This window comes from Amblyomma mixtum, chromosome 1 (genome assembly GCF_055824585.1).
Source record: "Amblyomma mixtum isolate Tamu chromosome 1, ASM5582458v1, whole genome shotgun sequence".
Classification (NCBI taxonomy): Eukaryota; Metazoa; Arthropoda; class Arachnida; order Ixodida; family Ixodidae; genus Amblyomma; species Amblyomma mixtum.
Genome location: NC_143012.1, coordinates 153,235,515 through 153,257,559, shown reverse-complemented (window position 1 = coordinate 153,257,559; position 22,045 = coordinate 153,235,515). Strand labels below are relative to the sequence as shown.

Below are 22,045 nucleotides of genomic sequence, written 5' to 3'. Positions count from 1 at the left end.
CTTCTTTTGCATTTTTATTCGCCCTTCACGTTTTACAGCGCAGCTCTTTGGCGTCCGTTCCTGGGTTTCGCGTCGTCGTCGGCGTCGGCCTCGTAACCAGCTCCGCCCCCCTTTCATCCCCCCAGCGCTATCGGCGTCAGCGGCATCAGTCAGTCGCTGCTATCTCTTCCCTCCTCCCTTTATCGTGTTGTCCGCTTGCTGCGCGCGCTTCTGCCCCCATCGTTTCCCGCTGGGTGTACACGCCGCCCCCCTCCCCCCTCTTCCTGCGAGTCTCGGTTGTCAAAGCGCCGGCTCGAACTTAATTCCTTTCTTCGCTCCTCCTCCAATGCAACCCCTGTGCGGTGGCAATCAGAGAGCCAGATCGGTGGCGGCGGATCTGTATATGTGCACCGCCCGAGCCGAAATTGCGAATACGTGTGAAAAATAAAAAAAAATTCTGTGATAGCGCATACATGTGTTGCTCGATTTCTTTGCCTCAATCTATCGAAAAGGTGAAACAGCTTATTTGCTGCGCTCAAATTTCGCATTAGGAAGTAACGTAATCGTCGGTAATTTTTTTTTTCTGTCATAGTTACGCAGTGTCTCAGGCAACTATAGGAGGTGACGTTATTTTGTTATCGATAATACAATCTCATCGGCAACGTGTAGTACGTGCGGACGCGAAACTGTGGCAAAACTCGAAGCGAACCCGTGGCGTCTCGGCTGTCATTCTGACGTCTGCCGCGGCGGGTACACTGCAGATTAAACTCTAGCAAAGCCCCAAGATAGCTGGGAGGCCCAGTGTGCGCATAACACTGCGCAGAAGCGCACAATATGCGCCCACCGCACCATGCACCGCACCCACTGCCGGTCCATGTGTAAACAACACAGGCTCGCTCCCGCTGCTCTTTCCGTGCATGCCGCAGTGGTTTAGGTTCGCCAGAACGGCTCACAAAAGCGCAGGGCAGGTAACTGCACGCTTGGCGGCTGTTGCCATGAGCGAGGGAAGTATCCATGCGCAGTTTTGCATCCTGGAGGGCCAAACACAGTACATAAAGACCTCGGAAAGTAGTGTCTCTCGCCATCGGCCATAATCTATCCCAACTGAAGAAGTTGAAATGGTCGCTGGAAGCGAGGAGTGGTGTAGCCATGTAAATAGCCATGTAAATAGCCATGTAAATAGTCACATATGTTGTAATGCACTGTATTCCCACGCCTTTGAAGGCAATAAAGAAAAAAATCGGCCATACCATGTTGAATACGCCGGTTCTCGTCCGATCACCGAAGCTACCCTTATAAAAATTTCTATAGACAGTCCATAGACTGTCTATAGACTTTAGTCTATGAAGTCTATAGACTGTCTATAGACAAATCCTTTAGACTGGTCTATAGACAGTCTATAGATTTATGGCCATACACTTTTAGTAGACTTTTGTCTATAGACAGTCTATAGACAAATGTCTACTGAAAGTCTATAGACACAGGTCTATAGACAGTCTATAGACGATCTATAGACTTATGGTCATACATTTCCTATAGAGCTGTCTATAGACCGTCTATAGACACTTGTCTATAGACGGACTATAGACGACCTATAGACTTTTTTGGCCATAGACTTCCTGTAGATTACTGTCTATAGACAGTCTACAGACAAAAGTCTACTGGTCCAGTAGACATATGTCTATAGACTGTCTATAGACATTCCATAGGTGTGTGGCCTGGCAGTGCTATAGACCTTTGTCTATAGACAGTCTATAGACCTCTGTCTACTAAACTATTAGTAGACCATTATCTATAGACTGCCTATAGACTGTCTACAAGCATTGAAAAAGCTCACCAGACAGAGTTCACGCATGAAACACTCAATATACTTACAAATTTAGTTTATTTCCAAGCTATCCAGGCTGGGAATACGCAATACATGCACCATAAGAATGCACCACAGTAACATAAAAGTTGAAAGTAACAGTCCGGCTAGTTTCCTCAGAAGCATTCTTGTGGCCTGTTGTCTGCAGTAAATCATCCGGGCATGTTCACCTGTACAGCACAAAGGAAAAAAATAATATAAGAGGAACTGAAAAAAAATTCTCATTCCATCTCTACAATGTGCTTTACAATGCAAGGCATATCCTGGCTATGCCATTCTAGAAAGGCAATCTTGATCTTTTGGTTTGGTTTTATGGGGTTCAAAGACCCAAGGCGACACAGACTACGAGACGCTGAAGTGAAAGGCTGGGGAATAATTTCGGTCACCTCTGCAGAGTACACAGGCCTTTAGCATTTTGCCTCTATTAAAATGCGACCGCCTAGGCCGGAATCGAACCTGCACCTTTCAGGTCGCCATACGAACATTATAGCCACTGAGCTATCACGCCGGCTCAATCATTTCAGTAAATACACGACAGATTATAAGTGTCGTCATAAAACATTGTAACAAAGACCCCTAATCCCTGGAGCACTCTACTCTGAATCCAGTACTGATACTGATTTCTGTATGGAAATACTGTTACAGCCAAGGTGAGCTCACGGGCTAGTTGGTTATTCATAATAATTTTTCAACAGCGCATGCTACACAAGGACACAAGACGAGGAAACACACACACGAGCGCTGAACTGCAACTTTATTTGAGAAAAGGCGCCAACCTCTACATATATACCCTCAAGGAACCGCCCACTAGGATAAAACCTAAAATCACTGCACGTGTCAACCACAAGCAAGAAAAAAATATTCAAGAGTTAAGCATACAATACAAGGGTGACCAAGACCGCAAGAAAGAAGAAAGATTACAAGAAGCAGCGAGAAGAAATTATTTCACTTGCCCTTTTTTTTGCGTAACAAACAGTGGGCAGAAATCGTTTTTAAAAGTGGTAAAAGCACAAATCGCGGTAACTAAGCATGATGATGACCGAGGCGAAAAAACATCTGAAGTGCATGAGGGCCAACAACTAACACGGCTAAAAAAGTGGTGACAAATGAGATGTAAGAAGTGCTAACATGAAGACTAGAAGAGATAAAACAGAGGTACAAAAAGGAGGGTAAAAGCAAAAGTGAAAACGAAGGAAGAACTACCGGGAAAAACCAGGTCAAAATCACATAAAACCAGACAAGAACGCTATCTCTTTGTTTGACAGAGAAACAGAAGGCGTACTAACGCATTCACTCTTGAGGTTACAAATCTTGGCTGCTTCTATTATTTCGCGAGTCAGCTGGTAGGGGCATTTCTTCAGAATGGTTGTTTTTTTGAACATAGGGGTGCATTGTTCATTAGAACCTAGTTTAAGTTTGCAATTCTTACAGTGCACTGGCAAGTTCCTGAGTGATGAACCAGATAGATCCCTACGATGCTCCATTAATCTTTCATTAATACATCGGCCTGTTTGGCCGATGTACGCCTTCCCACAAGAAAGAGGGATCGAGTAGACTACACCCTCAGCACACGTGACCAAGGGATCTCTGTGCCGCGTGGTACAACCGGAGTTAATTTTTGTCTTTGCATTGATTCTCCGGCACAGTCTGGAAAGGCGCTGGGGGGCCGTGAAAACGACATCAACACCTGCCTTTTTTCCTATTTTTTTAAGGTTATGCGTTATTGTGTGCATTCAGCGCACGAATACTAACGCTTCAGCCGACGTGCGGCAGCGAAATAAAAAGGTCGCCGTTGTTCCATATATGCACACTCTTGAATATTTTTTCTTGCTTGTGGTTGACACGTGCAGTGATTTTAGGTTTTATCCTAGTGGGCGGTTCCTTGAGGGTATATATGTAGAGGTTGGCGCCTTTTCTCAAATAAAGTTGCAGTTCAGCGCTCGTGTGTGTGTTTCCTCGTCTTGTGTCCTTGTGTAGCATGCGCTGTTGAAAAATTATTATTGTTACAGCCAATACTGATCTCTTTATGGCAATCCTTTTACACTATTTGTAACAGAAGACTTCGAACAATTGTGCCACATATCTGCATTGACTCGCAAGGAGCTGTTAAGAATGCCACCTCCATAAAATACAGATTCAGTGCACCTTACACAGTGATCCAAAAAGGAGAATATTGCAGCATTTATTCTTATAACCGCTATAGAAGAAGCGCTTCAGAATACCCTGCGTGAATTAAGCCTGGTACACCCGGCCAAATTTTTAACTGGCTCGGGTGTTGCATCGCTAAATGCATTTTGTAAAAAAGGTGCCTTTCGGCTACACTGCTGGCATATTCATGCTGTAATTTAGCGAGTGAAATGTCATTTCGTGGTTCCTTTTTGTTCGTATAATGTTTGAGTGCAGTACTTGCGTGTTTAGATCAACGTTATCAAAAACATTCGTCTGCCACTACGAACAGCTTAAACAAGCGGCATACGCAGCAATGGATCTGGTCCATATGGCCTCATCCTCTGGGTAAAGTACCACTCCTTTCATGGCGGACAAACCGAGATTAGTGCAAATGCGCCACCAGAACCATTGCTGCGTATTCCGCTTGTTTCGGCTCTTCGTAGCGGCAGACGATGAACATTTCTGGTAACTTTGATCTAAACATGCAAGTACTCCACTCAAACATTATATGAACAAAAAGAAACTATGAAATGCCATCTCACGCGTCAAATTACAACATGAATATGCCAGCAGTGTAGCCAAAAGGCACCTTTTTACAAGGTGCATTTAGCGATGCAACACCTAAGCCAGTTAAAGATTTGGCCGAGTGTACGTAAGCCGATACTCAAACGGGCACAAGCTATACAAAACCAGCAGGCAGAAGCAACCAGTTCACCACAGATTTGCGCCTATAACTTGAAGCACAAACACGGAACAGCATATCATACATCAGCGCGCGATCTCAGAAACAAGCGGGTTGCAGCGCTTCCATGCCGCGCTCATTATTCAGAAAACTAATACAGCACACAGAGGCTGCAGCTGCGCCGTTTCAAAAGCAGTCGCGGGGTTGAGACAGCAAATTACTGTCACGATAATACCGCCTGAAATTCACTTAGTTTTTCCTTTAAGTGCAGCTCCAACAGCGCAGTAAAGAGGTGTGTTTCTTGCATGGAGGCAGCCTAATCCAACGCTGCTAGAAAAATCAGCGAAAGCATTGAACGTGCTCAAAGTAGGAAGCATTTCAATGAAACAATTAACGCCTTCAACAAGCGCAGCTATAATAACACGAAAGCTTAATTTAAATTTAGGCGCAAATAAGCGGCGAGTCACACCGGCGCTTTCGTAACGTAGGAGTCTGAAATTAGAAACACATACTTTGCCTCTCGCGCAAATGGTACTCTAGAAATCTGTGCACGCGTGAGCGGGATTCATGAACGAACCACTCGGAACGAAATGTAAGCCACCTCTTGTCGAGCCGACCTTTACCCAGCTTTCAAACTGAAGTGCCCGCAAGCCAGCGGCGGCGGCCAACGGCTCTGATGACAGACACGGACGAATCCATACGTGTGCAACGAAGGGGAGATGGGATGGAGCTCGTGGGTTCATCGCGGTGTTTGAGCACGCCGGCCATTCGCGCCGGCAACGAATGTTATTCACCCATCACACTACAAGCATTCCTCCAGCTCCGCTTGAATACAACTTTGACAAACGTCTCGCGCTCCAATCTATAGCGTTACAAGACACCTTTTGCTGAAACGTCGGCGTCGCGCACCGAGCGAGCGTCCATACGTAGCAAGCAATGCACACCTCAAAAAGAACAGCACTCCATGGTCCAGACAGGCGATAACACAAAGATAAGAAAATAAATGTAATCCACCACTGAACGAGACTGTATGTAAGTACGTTTCGGAGGTGCAAAGTAAATTGAGCTCACACGGCGCTAACTAACACACAGTTCCATTTCGGCCGTCATTCATAGGCTAAACGACATTTCTGGCCGCGCATCTCTTGAAGCACGAAAAATCTAGTAGACAGCTCGCGAGGAGCGGCTTATCATCAAGGGCATCGCACAGACTGCCTTTCACCGCGTTAGTAAAGACAGCGGGACAGAGATAAGCGGCATTAGTCGAGAACCCGATGGCTTCCGCCTTAGAAACGAAGATAGGACGCTTGTAACTGCGCACGTAATCTGTTCTGCACACAGCTCTGCTTAGAGTGGTTTAGGAGACCAAATGAATAAAATATAAACGTGTAGACTTACCGTAAGCGGACGATGAAGCTGGATTTTGAAGAAAACGTAATCCGCGAAAAACACGCTAACGCCATTGATGCAGCCACGCACAGGGTTGTTTGCAGCTCGAATGATTTTCCGCCGTCTGGCAGTAAAATGGGTAAAACGTGAAACAGAAACTCATTTCACGGTCGTATCTTTATCGCTCGCACTCTTGCCGTGTGCAGCTTGATCTGATATCCAAGACCACAGAAGGCAATTGGTTTGTAAGCTTAAATTCTTCGCTTACCCTCTAAAAATCTTATTGTTTTCGTGAAAACAGAACCGAAATCTAACTTCTTGTCGGTATACGCGCCGCATCTCCCACCGAATAGTATGTGGTACAATTCTCAAATAATAATTATAAGGTTGCATAGCATAACGTCTTTTTTGCGTGTGTTTGTGTTTAGAAAACTGATATGCGCCACATCAGCGTGTCATCGGCTCCGAAGCAACAGGTGCAAGGGTAGGAATGAAAAAATACTGGCTTTGTGATTGTTGCGTCGCCGCACTTATTCACATGAATGCAAACTGCAAAGGTTGCAATGGCAGATGTTAATCGCACAGAGGACCAGGCTCTTTGAGATTAATCTAAGATGTTTCTAAGGGATGGGGGCTTCCTTGAATTCTCACACCCGTATTTGCCCCTTTATTTTCAGGACGTTTTAAAGAGAAATGTGGAACCGTTGATGAAACGTTTCTGATTTCAGCGCGTTGGACAGTAACGATCGAAAGATGGAATGGAATTGTGTAGAGTGATTCCTTTAAGGGACAGCGTATTCGTTCGATGTAGTACAGTTTGCGGGCGCCCTTACTTCAAGAACGGCTGCCTTTCCTCGGCTTACTTGTTAGCATTAAATATCTCATTATATTGACAATATACGTCTCGGTATAACGAAAAGGAGCTTGTCAAGGCTCCTGAAAACAATATACAGGAGGGTGTTGTAATGGCCTTACGCAATACTTTTTAATTTTCGTAATAGCGAAGGAGGTGGGGGACTCCCGACATAGTTGCGGTCACTAGAAGCAGGTCCCCTCAACAAGCAGTGCAAAAAGAAATTGACATTGTTCTGGACTTAGTCGAAAGTCAGTGTATCGAACATTGTTATTTATTTATTTATTTATTTATACAGAATACCCCTAAAGGCCCTCGAGAGGGTATTACATAGGGGGGGGGGGGGGGCACAGGCAATTGAACAGAATAAAAGAAAAACCACAAATATAAAACAAACAACAAAAGCACAAATAAGACACACTGGATGAAATAAGTAAGCAAAAGAATCAATCAAAAGCACAAATAAGACACTTTGCATGACATATAAGTAAGCAAAAGAATCAAAAGAATGGGAGCGCGGCAAAAGAACGAAGATTACTGCATTATTAAAATTTATACAAACAGAACACTAATACAATGAATCTTTTTAGTCACAAACCCTGCAAAAAAGGAAGCCATGAACAAATAAAATAACAATGTATGCGAAGAGTTAAGCAGTAGTTATTGAAGATATAAGTTTAAAATATTTATCAGGATCAGTGGTGGTTGCGATATGTGAAGGCAGAGTGTTCCAGTCAGATATTGTGCGTGGTAAGAATGAATGCGCATAGATAAATGTTCTGCACGTGAAACGTCTAACTTTAAAGGGAGGAAAGCTAAAATTACGATTGTTATAGACTGGTCTATAGGCAGTAGACTATCTATAGTGTACAGTCTATAGACGAAAGGAAATTGAGGTAGTTGCAGACTGTAGTCTATAGAGAGTCTATAGTCCGTCTACAGACAAAAGGAAATTGAAGCAGCTATAGACCGTAGTCTATAGACAATCTATAGACCGTCTATAGACGAAAGAAAATTGAAGCAGCTGTAGACCGTAGTCTATAGACAATCTATAGACCGTCTATAGACGAAAGGAAATTGAAGCAGCTATAGACCGTAGTCTATAGAGAGTCTATAGACGAAAAGAAATTGAGGCAGCTATAGACCTTGGTCTATAGAGAGTCTATAGACCGTCTATAGACGAAAAAATATTGTGGCAGCTATAGACCTTAGTCTATAGACCGTCTATAGACGAAAGGAAATTGAAGCAGTTATAGACATTAGTCTATAGAGAGTCTATAGACAAAAGAAAATTGAGGCAGCTATAGACCTTAGTCTATAGCGAGTCTATAGACCATCTATAGACGAAAGGAAATTGAAGCAATTATAGACTTTAGTCTATAGACAGTCTATAGACAAAAGGAAATTGAGGCGGCTATAGACCTTAGGCTATAGATAGTCTATAGACCGTCTGTAGACAAAAGGAAATTGAGCCAGCTATACACTTTAGTCTATGAAGTGTCTATAGACAGTTTATAGACAAAAGGAAATTTGAGCCTGCTATGGACCTTAGTCTATAGAGAGTCTATAGACAAAAGGAAATTGAGGCAGCTATAGACCTCAGTCTATACAGGGTCTATAGACAGTCTATAGACAAAAGGAAATTGAGGCAGCTATAGACCTTAGTCTATAGAGAGTGTATAGACAGTCTATAGACAAAAGGAAATTGAGGCAGCTATAGACCTTAGTCTATAGAGGGTCTATAGACAGTCTATAGACAAAAGAAAATTGAGGCGGATATACACCTTAGTCTATAGAGAGTCTATAGACCATCTATAGACAAAAGAATATTGAAGCAGCTATAGACTTTAGTCCATAGATTTTCTATAGACTGTCTATAGACAAAAGGAAAAGTCTATAGGATGGCTATAGAGTCTATAAAAAGTCTATAGAAAGTCTATAGACCATTTTTATAAGGGTAAGCAGCATTGGGCTCGGTCAGTATATGGGAGGGAGACGACGTGGGAACACCGAGTGCTGATGGCACTTCTTTCGCATTTTTATTCGACCTTAACGTTTTTTTTTTCTGTCATAGTTACGCAGTGTCTCAGGCAACTATAGGAGGTCACGTTATTTTGTTATCGATAATACAATCTCATCGGCAACGTGTAGTACGTGCGGACGAGAAACTGTAGCAAAACTCGAAGCGAACCCGTGGCGTCTCGGCTGTCATTCTGACGTTTGCCGCGGCGGGTACACTGCAGATTAAACTCTAGCAAAGCCCCAAGATAGCTGGGAGGCCCAGTGTGCGCATACCACTGCGCAGAAGCGCACAATATGCGCCCACCGAGGTAATGGAGGCGCACCCACTGCCGGTCCATGTGTAAACAACACAGGCTCGCTCCCGCTGCTCTTTCCGTGCATGCCGCAGTGGTTTAGGTTCGCCAGAACGGCTGAGAAAAGCGCAGGGCAGGTAACTGCACGCTTGGCGGCTGTTACCACGAGCGAGGGAAGTATCCATGCGCAGTTTTGCATCCTGGAGGGCCAAACACACTACATAAAGACCTCGGAAAGCACTGTCTCTCGCCATCGGCCATACCATGTTCATTCTACTTCCAGACGCGACAGCGGACGGTCGCAGAATCATGGGCTCCCACGGAGCGGCGATAGCGGCCGTTGCCGGCCGCGGAAACAGGTTTGCCAGCGAAGCTGATAAGGACTACGAGATCGTTCTGCCTACCTTGCCCACCGGACGTGTTGTTTTAAACACGGTTTTTCTGCACGGGGACGTGCGTGTGAGACCCTACAGGGTCGAAGACTTCAGGGACGCCCTCGCCAACGTTGGTGCGCTCCCCGACGTCGTCGCGTTGGGGGCGTACCAGATAAACCACGTGTGGGCGGTGACCTTCAGCAGCGCTGACGCCGCAAAGAAACTGGCCGCCATGAAGGAGCTGGAAGTCAAGGGACGCCGCTGCATCGTTTTTGACCCAGAGGACCACCAGGTCAAGCTGCGACTGCACTGTATGCTTCACGGCGTCGCCGACGAGGACATCCGTACGGCATTCGCGGCGTTCGGCAACGTGACCGAAGTCACCCGGGAGCGTTGGCGCGTCGCCGGCATGAAGGAGAAGGGGTCCACCACAAGGACCGTGCTCCTCAAACTGAAGCCAGGCGTAAAGGTGGATGACCTGCCCCACCAGGTACGAGTCGCTGGCGAGTTGGCTCTCGAGTTGGTGCCAGGGCGGCCGATGCAGTGCCTGCGCTGCAGCTGCACGGGGCACGTGCGCCGTGATTGTAAGGTGGTGGTGGTGGTGAAAACATTTATTACGAATGGATAGGAGGTATGTTTGGATCAGCCCGTAAGGGACCGATTCTTACAAACACTAGGTGGAGGTCCCTAGTATGGGACCCCAGTGGCGGTTGCCGCCGCCCGGGCGCGCCCGACTAAGGCTTGTTGGGCCTGTAAGTCGTGGCAGCCGAGCAGGGTCGCCTCCCAGTCCTCCCGGGTTGGGTTGGGGATGGGGGGAATAGCGGGGTTGGAGGGGCAGGCCCACACCATGTGATAGGTGTCAGAAGACACTGCACTACAGTGTGGGCAGCTGCCGCTAAAGGAGGGGTCAAAATGTTTTAGCGCTGCCGGGCACAGCAAAGTATTCGTGAGAAGGCGGAGAAGGAGCCGCTCATCCGCCTTCTTCAGGCCTTTACATGGGCTAGGGTAAAGGCGATGACAATTTTGATAATATGTTGTAATATCTTTGAATGTATAGACCGGATTAAAATCGGGTTCCTGATCGGATGGGGAGGAGAAAACAGCCCGGTGAGAGAGCGCTCGGGCGGCTGCGTCTGCTGCCTCGTATCCTGCCAACCCCTGATGAGCAGGGGCCCATATGAGGTAACGGTGTGCGGGGTCCGTATCCCGTATGCAATTTTGGTATATTCGATAGGTTAGGAAGGGAGTGCAGCCTTGTTCGACGTTCCGACAGGCCCCTCGCGAGTCGGTGATTATGTATTTTGAATTGGAATGTGAGGCCGCGAGAGCAATCGCGACCTCTTCTGCTTGTGTTGCGTTGCGGGCTCTGAAAGTTAGGCCGTTAACTGTGTTGCTGTTGTGAACTACCGCGGCCGTGTACCATCCCCCGTGGTGAGGGCCGGAGGCGTCCACGTAGTATACACCTGTTTTGTTGCCATAATATCGGGCTAGCGCTTCCGCTCGTGCCAGGCGCCGACCATTATGGTCTTCATGTGACATGTTTGCTGGAAGAGGCCACACGTGGAGGGCACGTCTCCACAGTTCCGGGATGCGAAACCTGTCTTCCATTGGAGGGGTGTGTTGGATATGGAGTCGAGCAAGAAGGCGGCGACCCGACTCCGTTAGCGACAAGCGCGTGTACTGGTTTGTAAGGTGCGCCTCCCGGAGCTCGCGGAAAGTATTCACCACCCCAAGAGCCATAAGCCGGCTGTTTGAAGTAGTGATAGGGAGGTCAAGGGCACGTTTAACAATTTTGCGAAGGATGACCTCAAGGGCATCCTCCTCTTGTTTCCGTAGGTGGAGATAAGGAGTCGAATAGAGAATTCGACTAGTTACGAAGGCGTTTGCCAGCCGTAAGGCATCCTTACTTCGTAACCCTCCGCGTTTGTTGGAAACCTGGCGGACCATGCGGCCCACCTGGTCCCCCACCTTACGGAGTTTGGCCAATGTAGTGTCTGGCCGCCTGTGTTTGTGGATGTAGAGTCCGAGTACCCGTATATCATCACTATCGCGTATGGGACCACTCTCAACAGAGGGAGATATTTTAGTTTTGCACTTCTGTGATGGGCGGAGATGCACAAATTCCGATTTTTGAGAGGAACATTGAAGACCGCAGCGGCGGGCGTAGCGGTCTACTATCGTAGCCGCTGTTTGCAGGCTGGTTTCAATGTCTCCTGTGCTGCCCTGCGTGGCCCACAGAGTGATGTCATCGGCGTACAGGGCGTGCTGCACGCCGGCGACACCACTCAGCTGGGCCGGCAGGTGCATCATGGCCAGATTGAAGAGCAGCGGGGAAAGTACCGCGCCTTGAGAGGTTCCCCGCGTGCCGAGTAGGTAGGGACCATGGTCTCTATCTTGAATTCGAATGTAGGATTGACGATCCATTAAAAATTGGCTTATGTATTGGAATGTGTTGAGGCCACAGTCGGTGTGACTTAGGTTAGTGAGTATGATGTCATGTGTTACATTGTCAAATGCCCCTTTAAGATCCAAAGCGAGTACTACCCGGTCATTATGGGGGCATTCGAGGGGGTCAAGGACTTCCCGATTGAGTTGCAGGAGGACATCCTGTGAGGATCTGTGTGGGCGGAATCCGAACATGGTGCTTGCACAGAGTTGTTTGTGTTCAAGATATGTAGATAACCGATCCCGCACCATCGTCTCCATTAGTTTGCCCACACATGAGGTGAGAGAGATGGGGCGGAGGTTATCTGTGTCAATTGGTTTGCCAGCTTTAGGAATAAAAGTGACCAAAGCCGTTTTCCATTCGATTGGCAGGGGGGTGTCCCCGCACCAAATCGCATTGACGTATTCCAGGAGGGACTGGTATGCCAAATCGGGCAGGTTCGTCAAAAGCTTGACGGTGACCTTATCCCGTCCTGGCGCAGTGCCCCGTTTCATTTTGGCGAGAGCCGCCCGCAGATCATGGAGCTGGAAAGGTTGATCCAGCTCCGTGTTCTCTCTGCCTGCATAAGAGTACGCAGATCCACGGGGGTCTTGGGCTGTACACAGATACCGGTCCCGAAGTTCCTGTGCCAGTTGAGTCGTGTTGCCAGGAAAAGCGTCCAGGGCTCGCTGCAAATGTTTTTGTGTTTCGGTTCGTGTTTGGGTTGGGTCGATTAGGGCTCGAAAGATACGCCACGTGTTTCGGCTGGACACTTGTCGCGCGGCCGTGTTGCATCTATCTACCCAGTTGGAGTCGGCGAGTTGGGCCGCGCACTCTGCCCAGGTGCTCGAAGTGCCGTCGCTATGGGCACTCCGAGGCTGACTGCGTGCGCACCTACGCGTTGGCTACCGGGCGTGTAGCGGCGAGCGACTCCGCAGAGCTCATGGATGTCGTCGAGGCGGAGGAAGCAGCCAGCGGCATCGACTACACGGGCAAAACGGCGGGGGTTGAACCAGCTGTCTCGAGCAGCAACACCGACGCGGCTGGCGCACAGGAGAGCGGGTCGCTAACTACTGACCTCTCTTCGACGCCTGTGGAGACGCCCAAAGAAAACCCGAGCCCGCCAGAGCACGTGGACGTGGCAACAAAGGCGGCCAGCGAGAACCGCGACGAGAAGACGGACGCCCGCATGAGCACCGGCGTGACCACCCCAGCGAAGCGTTCGCACGCCGAGGCCAAGGCCGACGGGGAGAAGGCAGCAGAGCCCAGCGTGGAGGAACCGCCGGCAAAGACGCCGCAAGCGCGACGGCCCAGCCTGCGGCCGCGCCCAAACATCCCGACTGACAAGCGTGGCGGCGACAAGGCACCGCCTGACCAGGAGCACGCGCTCGCGCCGGATGACACCGGCGGCGACGGCATCGTCTAGCGACATGCTGGACGCGAGAGGTAAGCACCAAGCTTTCGGTCTCTTCTTCCTAAGTTAAAATGGCTTCTGCAACTCCGTTTAAAGTCGCCACACTAAACGTTACAGGCCTGGCAGGTAAAAGAAAACAAAGCCAGCTGTACCGACTTATAACGGAGCAAGATATTGATATACTGGCAGTGCAGGAGACCAAAGTCGATGGTGAGGAAGAGACCGGGAGCATGGTGCGACGTTTCACGTCTAGGTATTTCGCGGTCGTTAGCCATGCGGTGGGCACATCGGCAGGTTGTATTCTGTTTGTCAAGAAGTTGCCGGGGCTAGAGGTACACGGTCATCATTCGTGTTTGTCGGGTCGATACGTGTCCATAGATTTTTCACTGTGACACTGACTGGCGCATTGTTTGCCTGTACGCTCCTAATTCGGTTGATGGCCGAGCCACGTTTTTTTGAAAGTGTCCAAGAACGGCTTCGCACGGACAGACAGCTGATTGTTATGGGCGATTGCAACTGTGTTCTTAATGGCGCGACAAGACAAGCGTCCGAAATTTCCGAGATAAGAGCACTCAAGTGTTGTTGCGAATGATTGTGAACTGCAACCTCGAGGATGTGGCTGAGTGTCTTGAAGGAGCGCGTGCTGTAAAGTACACACGATTCGAGGGCTCAAGTCACGCACGGCTAGACCGCATTTATGCATGCGCGGATACTGTACCTAAATGCAATAGTTATGGAGTAGTGCCGGTTTCATTTTCTGACCACTGTTTAGTTCAATGTTGCATAGGAATCGTTAAGAAGGGGAGTGTTTTTTCGTGGGAAATGTGGAAGTTAAACGACAAACTACTTCAGGACGAATTTTATAACCGAGCTGTAAGGGAAGAAATAGCAAAAATAGAACCAAGTAGCAACATGCGGATTTGGCAGCAGTGGGAGATCACTAAAGAAACTTTAAAATTAAAAGCAATAGAAAGAGCCACCTGTATACGTCATGACGCAAAAAAAGAGGAAATGGAGCTAAAGGCACTGCTTCAGAAGATGATAAAACAGGAATGCCGAGCGCCTGGTAAATGGATAGAAGACATAGGAAAAACCAAACAAAAGTTACAGCTTATCGAAGAAGAACGTTATCGGGGAGCGCTGGTGAGGGCAAGGGCAGAAGACATGGCTGCAGGGGAAGCGCCAACGAAACGAGCGCTTGGTTTAGAAAAGGCCCGTGCCGAAAGAAACCACATAAACGAAATAGAATGGAGGGGTGTTTCAAAAACGGACTTCAATCATATCAAAGCAGCTTTTTTCGAGCATTACCAGGCGCTCTTCGCATTGCATCCGGTAGATGTCACATTTAAGGAGGCGTTTCTGGCCGAGATGCCGCGCCTGGACGACGAAACTAAAGACAGATTAGAGCAGGCGATAACTCAATTGGAAGTTGAGCAAGCAATAGACAGCTTAAACCCTGGTAAGTCGCCTGTACCGGACGGGTTCAGCGGGGCATTCTACAAAGAATTTAAGCATGTAATTTCCCCGGTCTTGACGGTCATCTTTAATGAAGCCTTTAAACTAAAATCACTGCCTCCGTCCTATGGCTCGTCCCATACTGTGCTGATTCCGAAAACGGACGACAGACAGATTACGACTGGTAGCAGCATATCGACCTATAGCACTCACTAACGTCGAGTAGAAAATTTACATGAAGGTTTTGGCGCGAAGGCTGCAGACCGTGATCCATTTATTAGTTGGTCCGCATCAGACCTGCGGGATTAAAGGGCGGTCCATTTTTACAAATATTCACGTTGCGCGCAGTGTATTAGAATGCTGTGATGACACTAATGATCAGGTAGCTATACTCCAGATAGATTTAGAAAAGGCTTTTGACTATGTTGCCCATGAACTTTTGTTTGCAGTATTAGGCCTCGTTAACGTTGGTTCTGTTATTCGCGAGGGTGTGGCCCTGGCGTACCGGAACTGCACGACGAGATTGATCATTAACAAGAGTCTGGGGGCCCCCATTAGCGTGCAGCGTTCGGTGCGCCAGGGCTGTCCCCTCAGCCCCCTTTTATTTTGTATTTATGTGGTAGACCCTTTGTTTAAAGATACTGGAAAACAGGAGTATTAACGGATTCAGATTACAAGCAGCCGAAGTGAAGCTCTTGGCGTACGCTGATGACATTGCTGTGTTTGCCGTTGACGAGGGAGGCATAAGCGAGGCTGTTCAATGTGTACGCGATTTCAGTCAAGCTACAGGCAGCGGGGTTAACTGGTCGAAGTGCCTCGGGCTTTGGCATGAAAGGTGGGCATCTACGCCTGAACGGTTTGCTAGTGTGCCTTGGACGACAACACCAGATAGGTACTTGGGCGTTCCGCTCGATGCTTACCGTGACAGTGAACATTATTGGACAGGACAGGTCACAGAGATACGGGAGAGAGCTGATAAGTGGAAAGGAACGACCTTGTCGATTTTCGCCAGAGCCACTGTTTGCAACTTGTTCTTTATCAGCAAGCTCTGGTACGTCATGCAGGTGCTGCACTGTTCACGGTTAAGTATTCAAAAGCTACACCGAATTTTCGCCATCTTTATCTGGTCGTCTGAATGGGAGCGCTGCAGCCGGACCAACCTGTTCCGACGGGTTCAAGACGGCGGGCTGGGACTGGGCCATTTGTTTTTGAGACAGCTGGTCAATCGTTTTTTCTTTCTTCGGGACACAAGAGACCCGTTTTTGCGTACCGTATGCCAAGTTAGGCTGCGGCATCTGCTTCCAGAGTACATAGTCGGAACGGCTGAGGTTTACCGTAGGGTCACCGGTTTTTACCAGGAAACCGTAGCCAGTGTAAGAACCGTAACCGTAACCGTGTAAGAACCGTAGCCAGAACTCCGCGCGGTTTTCAAATGACTCTCGACTGTGAAACGAAAGAAACTCTACCGTGCTTTGTGCGATGTAGTTTTCCCGGTGCCCTTGTACAGGGCCTTGTACAGTGGAGGCCAAGGCAAAGATGTTTTAAAGAGAGTTAGAAACATGCAGGTGCCATCAGGAACAAAACCTTTTTTAAGCTGCACACCGGAACCTTACCGGTTAAAAACTTTTTAGATTGAAAGGAATTCTTTTTACCCTGGGGATCTCACTGCTTAATTTGCAGAAAGCCGGAAACAATAGACCGTGTATTTTTACACTGTTGGGAAGGGGTCTATTTTTGGGATGTATTGCAGCGAACTCTAAAGAAAGAATTTCCACTAGACCCGTATGGCATCCGGTACTTATGCGTTGAAAATGAGGATGGTGTGCCTTTTGACTTAATAATGCTGACAGGCCTCCACTGTATATGGCGCTCCAGAATGGCAGGCTGTCATTGTGACCCAGACGCAAGACCTGCCAGGATTTACTTTCGCGAAAGCATGCAAATGTTTCTGGCCATTAAGAAAGCCGCTGCGGAGCCTCCGGAGTGGCTCTCAAGACCAGAGCCGCTCTGTACTTTGAGTGAATTTTAAATTGACGAAGCCAGACTCATGCTGGCTGACCATGTGTCGTGTGTACATAGCGTTTATTGTCTTTTGTTGATAGTTTGTTTTGTGCAACTTTCTGTGTCAAAGCCAGGCAATAAAGAAAAAAAATCGGCTATACCATGTTGAATCATTCTACTTCCGGCCACTGGCGTGTACGGACGCAGGATCATGAGCTCCCACGGAGCGGCGATAGCGGCCGTCGATGGCCGCGGAAACAGGATTGAAGATAAGGAAGGACAGGAGTACGAAATCGTTTTGCCTACGTTGCCTACCGGTCGTGTTGTTCTAAACACCGTGTTTTTGCACGGCGACGTGCGAGTTAGGCCCTACAGGGTCGAGGATTTCCGCGACGCCCTCGCCAACGCTGGTGCGCTCCCCGACGTTGTGGCGTTGGGGGCGTATCAGGTAAACCACGTTTGGGCGGTTACGCTCAACAGTACCGAGGCAACGAAGAAGTTGGCAGCGATAAAGGAACTGGATGTCAAAGGACGGCGCTGCATTATCATCGATCCTGCCGACCAACAGGTGAAACTACGGCTGCACTGGATGCTGCACGGTGTAGCCGACGACGACATTCGGACGGCTCTTACGGCTTTTGGGAATGTAACGGAGGTGACCCGGGAGCGTTGGCGTGTTTCAGGCGTCAAGGAGAAGGGGTCTACAACCAGGACTGTTCTCCTGAAGCTGAAACCCGGTATGAAGGTTGACGACCTGCCACACCAGTTACGCGTCGCCGGCGAGCTGGCCCTCTTTGTGGTGCCTGGGCGGCCTATGCAGTGCTTACGGTGCCGCGGCACGGGTCACGTTCGACGTGAATGCAAGGTACCCCGGTGCTCCAAATGCAGGCGTTATGGCCACGGTGACAGCGAGTGTGTTCGCACATACGCGGTGGCTACTGGTGCGGTATCGAGAGACGACACGGCAGAGCTTCTGATGGACGTCGTCGAGGCGGAGGAGGCGGCGAAAGGAGCCGTGGAAGTTGGCAAGGCTGCCGGGACGACCGACGCATCAGGGCCTCCCAGCGGAGACAATAGTGGACCCGGCAACTAAAGGAAGCCACTCGAAGAGGAAGAATTACCTTCGAGTCAGGCGAGCACGTCGGCAGACGGGGAGAACGTCTTGGCAACTAAGGACGCCGAGCCAATGATCAGCGAGGAACAGCAGGACCAGAGCTGCGGCCGTTCAGCGAGCGGCACCGCCCCAGCCAAGCGCCCTCATGGCCTGACCGACAACGAAGGGGAAAGGCGGCAGCTCTCAGTGGTGAGGAGCCGCCAGCAAAAACTGCTCAATCCCGACGGTCATCTTTCAGACCGAAACCCAACGTTTTGGCGGACAAGCGTGCCGGCGATAAGGCAGCCCCGCGGCAAGGTCTGGGGCCTGCACCGGATGGCTCCGGTGGCAACGATGGCGTCTAGCCATGTGCTAGACGTGTTGGGTAAGCACCATGCTCTTGGCCTCTTCACTCTTTGCGACAATGGCTTCTGTAACCCCGTTGAAAGTAGCCGCACTCAATGTTAGGGGCTTGGCAGGAAAGAAAAAGCAAAGCCAAGTTTACCGGCTTTTAACAGAGCACGATATTGACTTACTGGCCGTGCAGGAGACAAAAGTTGAAGGGGAAGAAGAGACCGGGAGCATGGTGCGACGTTTCACGTCTAGATTCTACGCTGTAGTGAGTCATGCGATAGGTACATCTGCTGGCAGCGTCCTTTTTGTAAAGAAGTTGCCGGGTCTTGTCGTGCAAGCTCATTTCTCGTGTCTGTCAAGTCGCTGTGTCGCTATCGATTTTACATTGAAGAACATTGAGTGGCGAATTGTCTGTGTGTACGCACCAAATCTTACGGACGAAAGGGCTGCGTTTTTTCAAAGTGTTGAACAGCGTCTTTGTTCCGAGAAACAGCTTATCATCTTGGGCGACTTCAACTGCGTCCTAAGTGGCTGCGATAAGACCAGTGCAAGGGTGTTCAGGGACGCAAGTACGAAGATACTGTCGCAAATCATAGATAAATGGAACCTTGAGGATGTGGCAGAGTGTTTGCAAGGCGCGTGCGGCGTGAAGTACACACACTTTCAGAGGACAAGCCATGCACGGCTGGACCGCATTTATGTATCGCTGGATGTGATTCCAAAATGCAACAGTTACCATGTAGTACCGGTGGCTTTTTCGGACCACTGTTTAGTAGTATGTGGGATAGGATTCAAAAAACGGGGCAGTGCTTTTAGTTGGGATATGTGGAAAATAAATAACAAGCTAATTAAGGACGATGAATTTAGCTGTGCAGTAATTGAAGAAATAAGCAAAATAGAGCCTAGTAGTGAACTGACAATATGGCAACAGTGGGAACTTTGCAAAGAACAGGTTAAAATTAAAGCAGTCGAACGATCTAGTGCCATTGCGTACGAAGAGAATCTAAACGAACGCAATCTAAGATGTATGCTTGCAAAACTGCTAGAAAAGGAAAGTGAAGCGCCTGGTAAATGGATCGATGATATTAGGAAAATAAAGCAGAAAATTCAACTAATAGAAGAGGACCGTTATCGTGGAGCGTTGGTGCGGGCCAGAGCGGAAGATATAGCAGCAGGGGAGACGCCGTCGAAACGAGCGTTGGGAATTGAAAAGGCTCATGCTCGGCGAAATCACATTGATAGCATAGAATGGGGTGGCATCTTATCAGACGAAAACGAACATATACAGCGTGCGTTTTTTGAGTACTTTGAGGCGCTCTTCGCATTACAGGATGCAGACATAAATACGTTTAAGAACAGGTTTCTTGGGGCACTGCCGCGACTCAGCGACGAGCAGAAAGACGTTTTAGAGCAGGCAATAACCGAATGAGAGGTAGAAATAGCAATAGACAATTTAAATTCTGGGAGATCACCAGGACCAGACGGGTTAAGCGCGGCGTTTTACAAATCATTTAAGAGCAGAATCGCGCCAGTGTTGAAGACGGTCTTTAATGAAGCTTACGACGTACGTGAATTGCCTCCGTCTTATGGTAAATCACATACTGTCCTAATTCCGAAAACGGATGAAGCTGACAAGTTACGACACGTAACAGGGTACAGGCCAATTGCTCTCACAAATGTCGATTATGAAATTTATATGAAGGTGTTGGCGCAAAGGTTACAGAGTGTAATCCAGGAAATTGTTGGCCCCCACCAAACGTGCGGGATAAAAGGCCGGTCTATTCTTTCTAACATACACAAGGCAAGATGTGTGCTCGAGTGCTGTGATTTTACAAATAGTCGCGTTGCCATCTTGCAGCTTGATCTCGAAAAGGCGTTCGACTGTGTCGCGGATAAAATTTTGCTGTGCATACTTGATTATGTGAATGTTGGGTATGTTATCCGGGAGGGAGTCGCCTTGGCGTATCGGAACTGTACGACGAGATTGATTGTTAACCAGAGTCTGGGGGCCCCCATTCGTGTGCAGCGTTCGGTACGTCAAGGCTGCCCCCTCAGCCCTCTTCTGTTTGCTATCTACATCGAGACTTTGTGTTTAGACATCATCGAAAACGAGAGAATCACTGGTTTTCGGCTGCAAGCTGCGGAGGTGAAGCTGCTGGCATATGCGGATGATTTAGCGGTTTTTTCCGTTAATCGAGAAGGTGTAACAGAGGCCGTTGAATGTGTCGCTGAATTCTGCGAAACCTCAGGCAGCAGAGTGAACTGGTCTAAGTCAGTGGGGCTCTGGCACGGAGCATGGGAAACGACGATGGACCACTTTGCAAACGTACCCTGGGTGAAGACACCAACGAAGTACCTTGGAGTACCGCTAGAAAGCTATCGTGATAGCGAAACATATTGGAGAGTGCAGACCCAGGATGCGCGTGAGAAGGCGGAAAGATGGAAAGGAACAGGCTTATCAATTTTCGCTAGAGCCACCGTGTGCAACCTTTTCTTTATCAGTAAGGTGTGGTATGCGATGCAAGTTTTGCATTGTGGAAGAATGAGCATACAAAAGCTACATCGAATTTTTGCTGTTTTTGTGTGGGCTGCACAATGGGAAAGGTGCAGCCGGACGAATTTGTTTAGAAAAGTGAAGGATGGTGGAGTGGGTCTGGGACACCTTTTCTTGCGGCAGATTGTTAACAGATTTATGTTTCTGCGTGATGTCAGTGATCCGTTTTTGCGCACCGTGTGCCAAGTAAGGCTGGGGCGCGCGCTGCCTGACTTTGTTGTTGCAACCGAAACCCTATCGAGCGGAATTTTTGGGTACTTCAGAGAAGTTGTCGCAAGTGTCCGATTTCTCTCAACGAGGTTTTCCAACGAATATTTATCTAGAGTGAACAAGCAAAAATTGTATAAGGATTTATGTGAAGTTGTCTTGCCGGAACCCATGTATAGGGCCTTGTACAGTGGAGGCCCTGGAAGGAATGTGTTAAAGAGGGTAAAGGGAATGCACGTTGACCCAGGGGTTAAAACTTTTTTTTTCAAGTTGCACACAGGAACGTTATCAGTCAAAATGTTTTTACAGGATAAGGGCTTATTTCTTCCGTGGGGTCATCACTGCCTTATCTGCAAGCAACCAGAAACGATAGATCACGTTTTTCTGCATTGTTGGGAAGGGGTTTACTTTTGGGACGTACTTCAAGGACTATAAAGAAACAATTTCCACTTCACCCCCATGGAATACGGTATCTGCCCATTGAAAACGAGGACGGAGTACCTTTCGATCTGATAATGTTACTGGGCCTCCACAGTATTTGGCGCGCGAGAATGGCAGGATATTGCTGTGATCCCGACGCGAGGCCAGCACGAATTTATTTTCGTGAAACTGTGCACCGGTTTGTTGAGAGTGTCAAATCTGTTGGCGAGGCTCCCGAGTGGCTGTCAAGGGTGGAGCCTTTGATGGCCCTAAAGGAATTTTAATGTGACGAAGCCAGCCCCTGGCAGGCTGACTATATCAACACCAAGTGTTCATTGTGTCCCGCCATTTTGTTGTGTAATGTCAAAGCCAGGCAATAAAGGAAAAAAAATATACCATGTTGAATACGCCGGTTCTCGTCCGATCACCGAAGCTAAGCAGCATTGGGCTCGGTCAGTACTTGGGAGGGAGACCACCTGGGAACACCGAGTGCT

General features: G+C 48.4%; 1 protein-coding gene and 1 pseudogene across 1 annotated transcript; both read left to right on the top strand.

The window, feature by feature from the left end:
- The first annotated feature begins 9,297 nt into the window (after nucleotides 1-9,297).
- On the top strand, nucleotides 9,298-18,016 carry LOC149368015 (uncharacterized). Its single transcript, XM_089575533.1, has 4 exons — nucleotides 9,298-9,301; nucleotides 9,614-9,677; nucleotides 16,140-16,155; nucleotides 17,264-18,016. Exons 1-4 carry the CDS (start codon nucleotides 9,298-9,300, stop codon nucleotides 18,014-18,016), a joined length of 837 nt encoding a protein of 278 aa, XP_089431659.1.
- A 3,917-nt stretch (nucleotides 18,017-21,933) lies between these two features.
- Nucleotides 21,934-22,045, top strand: LOC149368014 (5S ribosomal RNA; annotated as a pseudogene).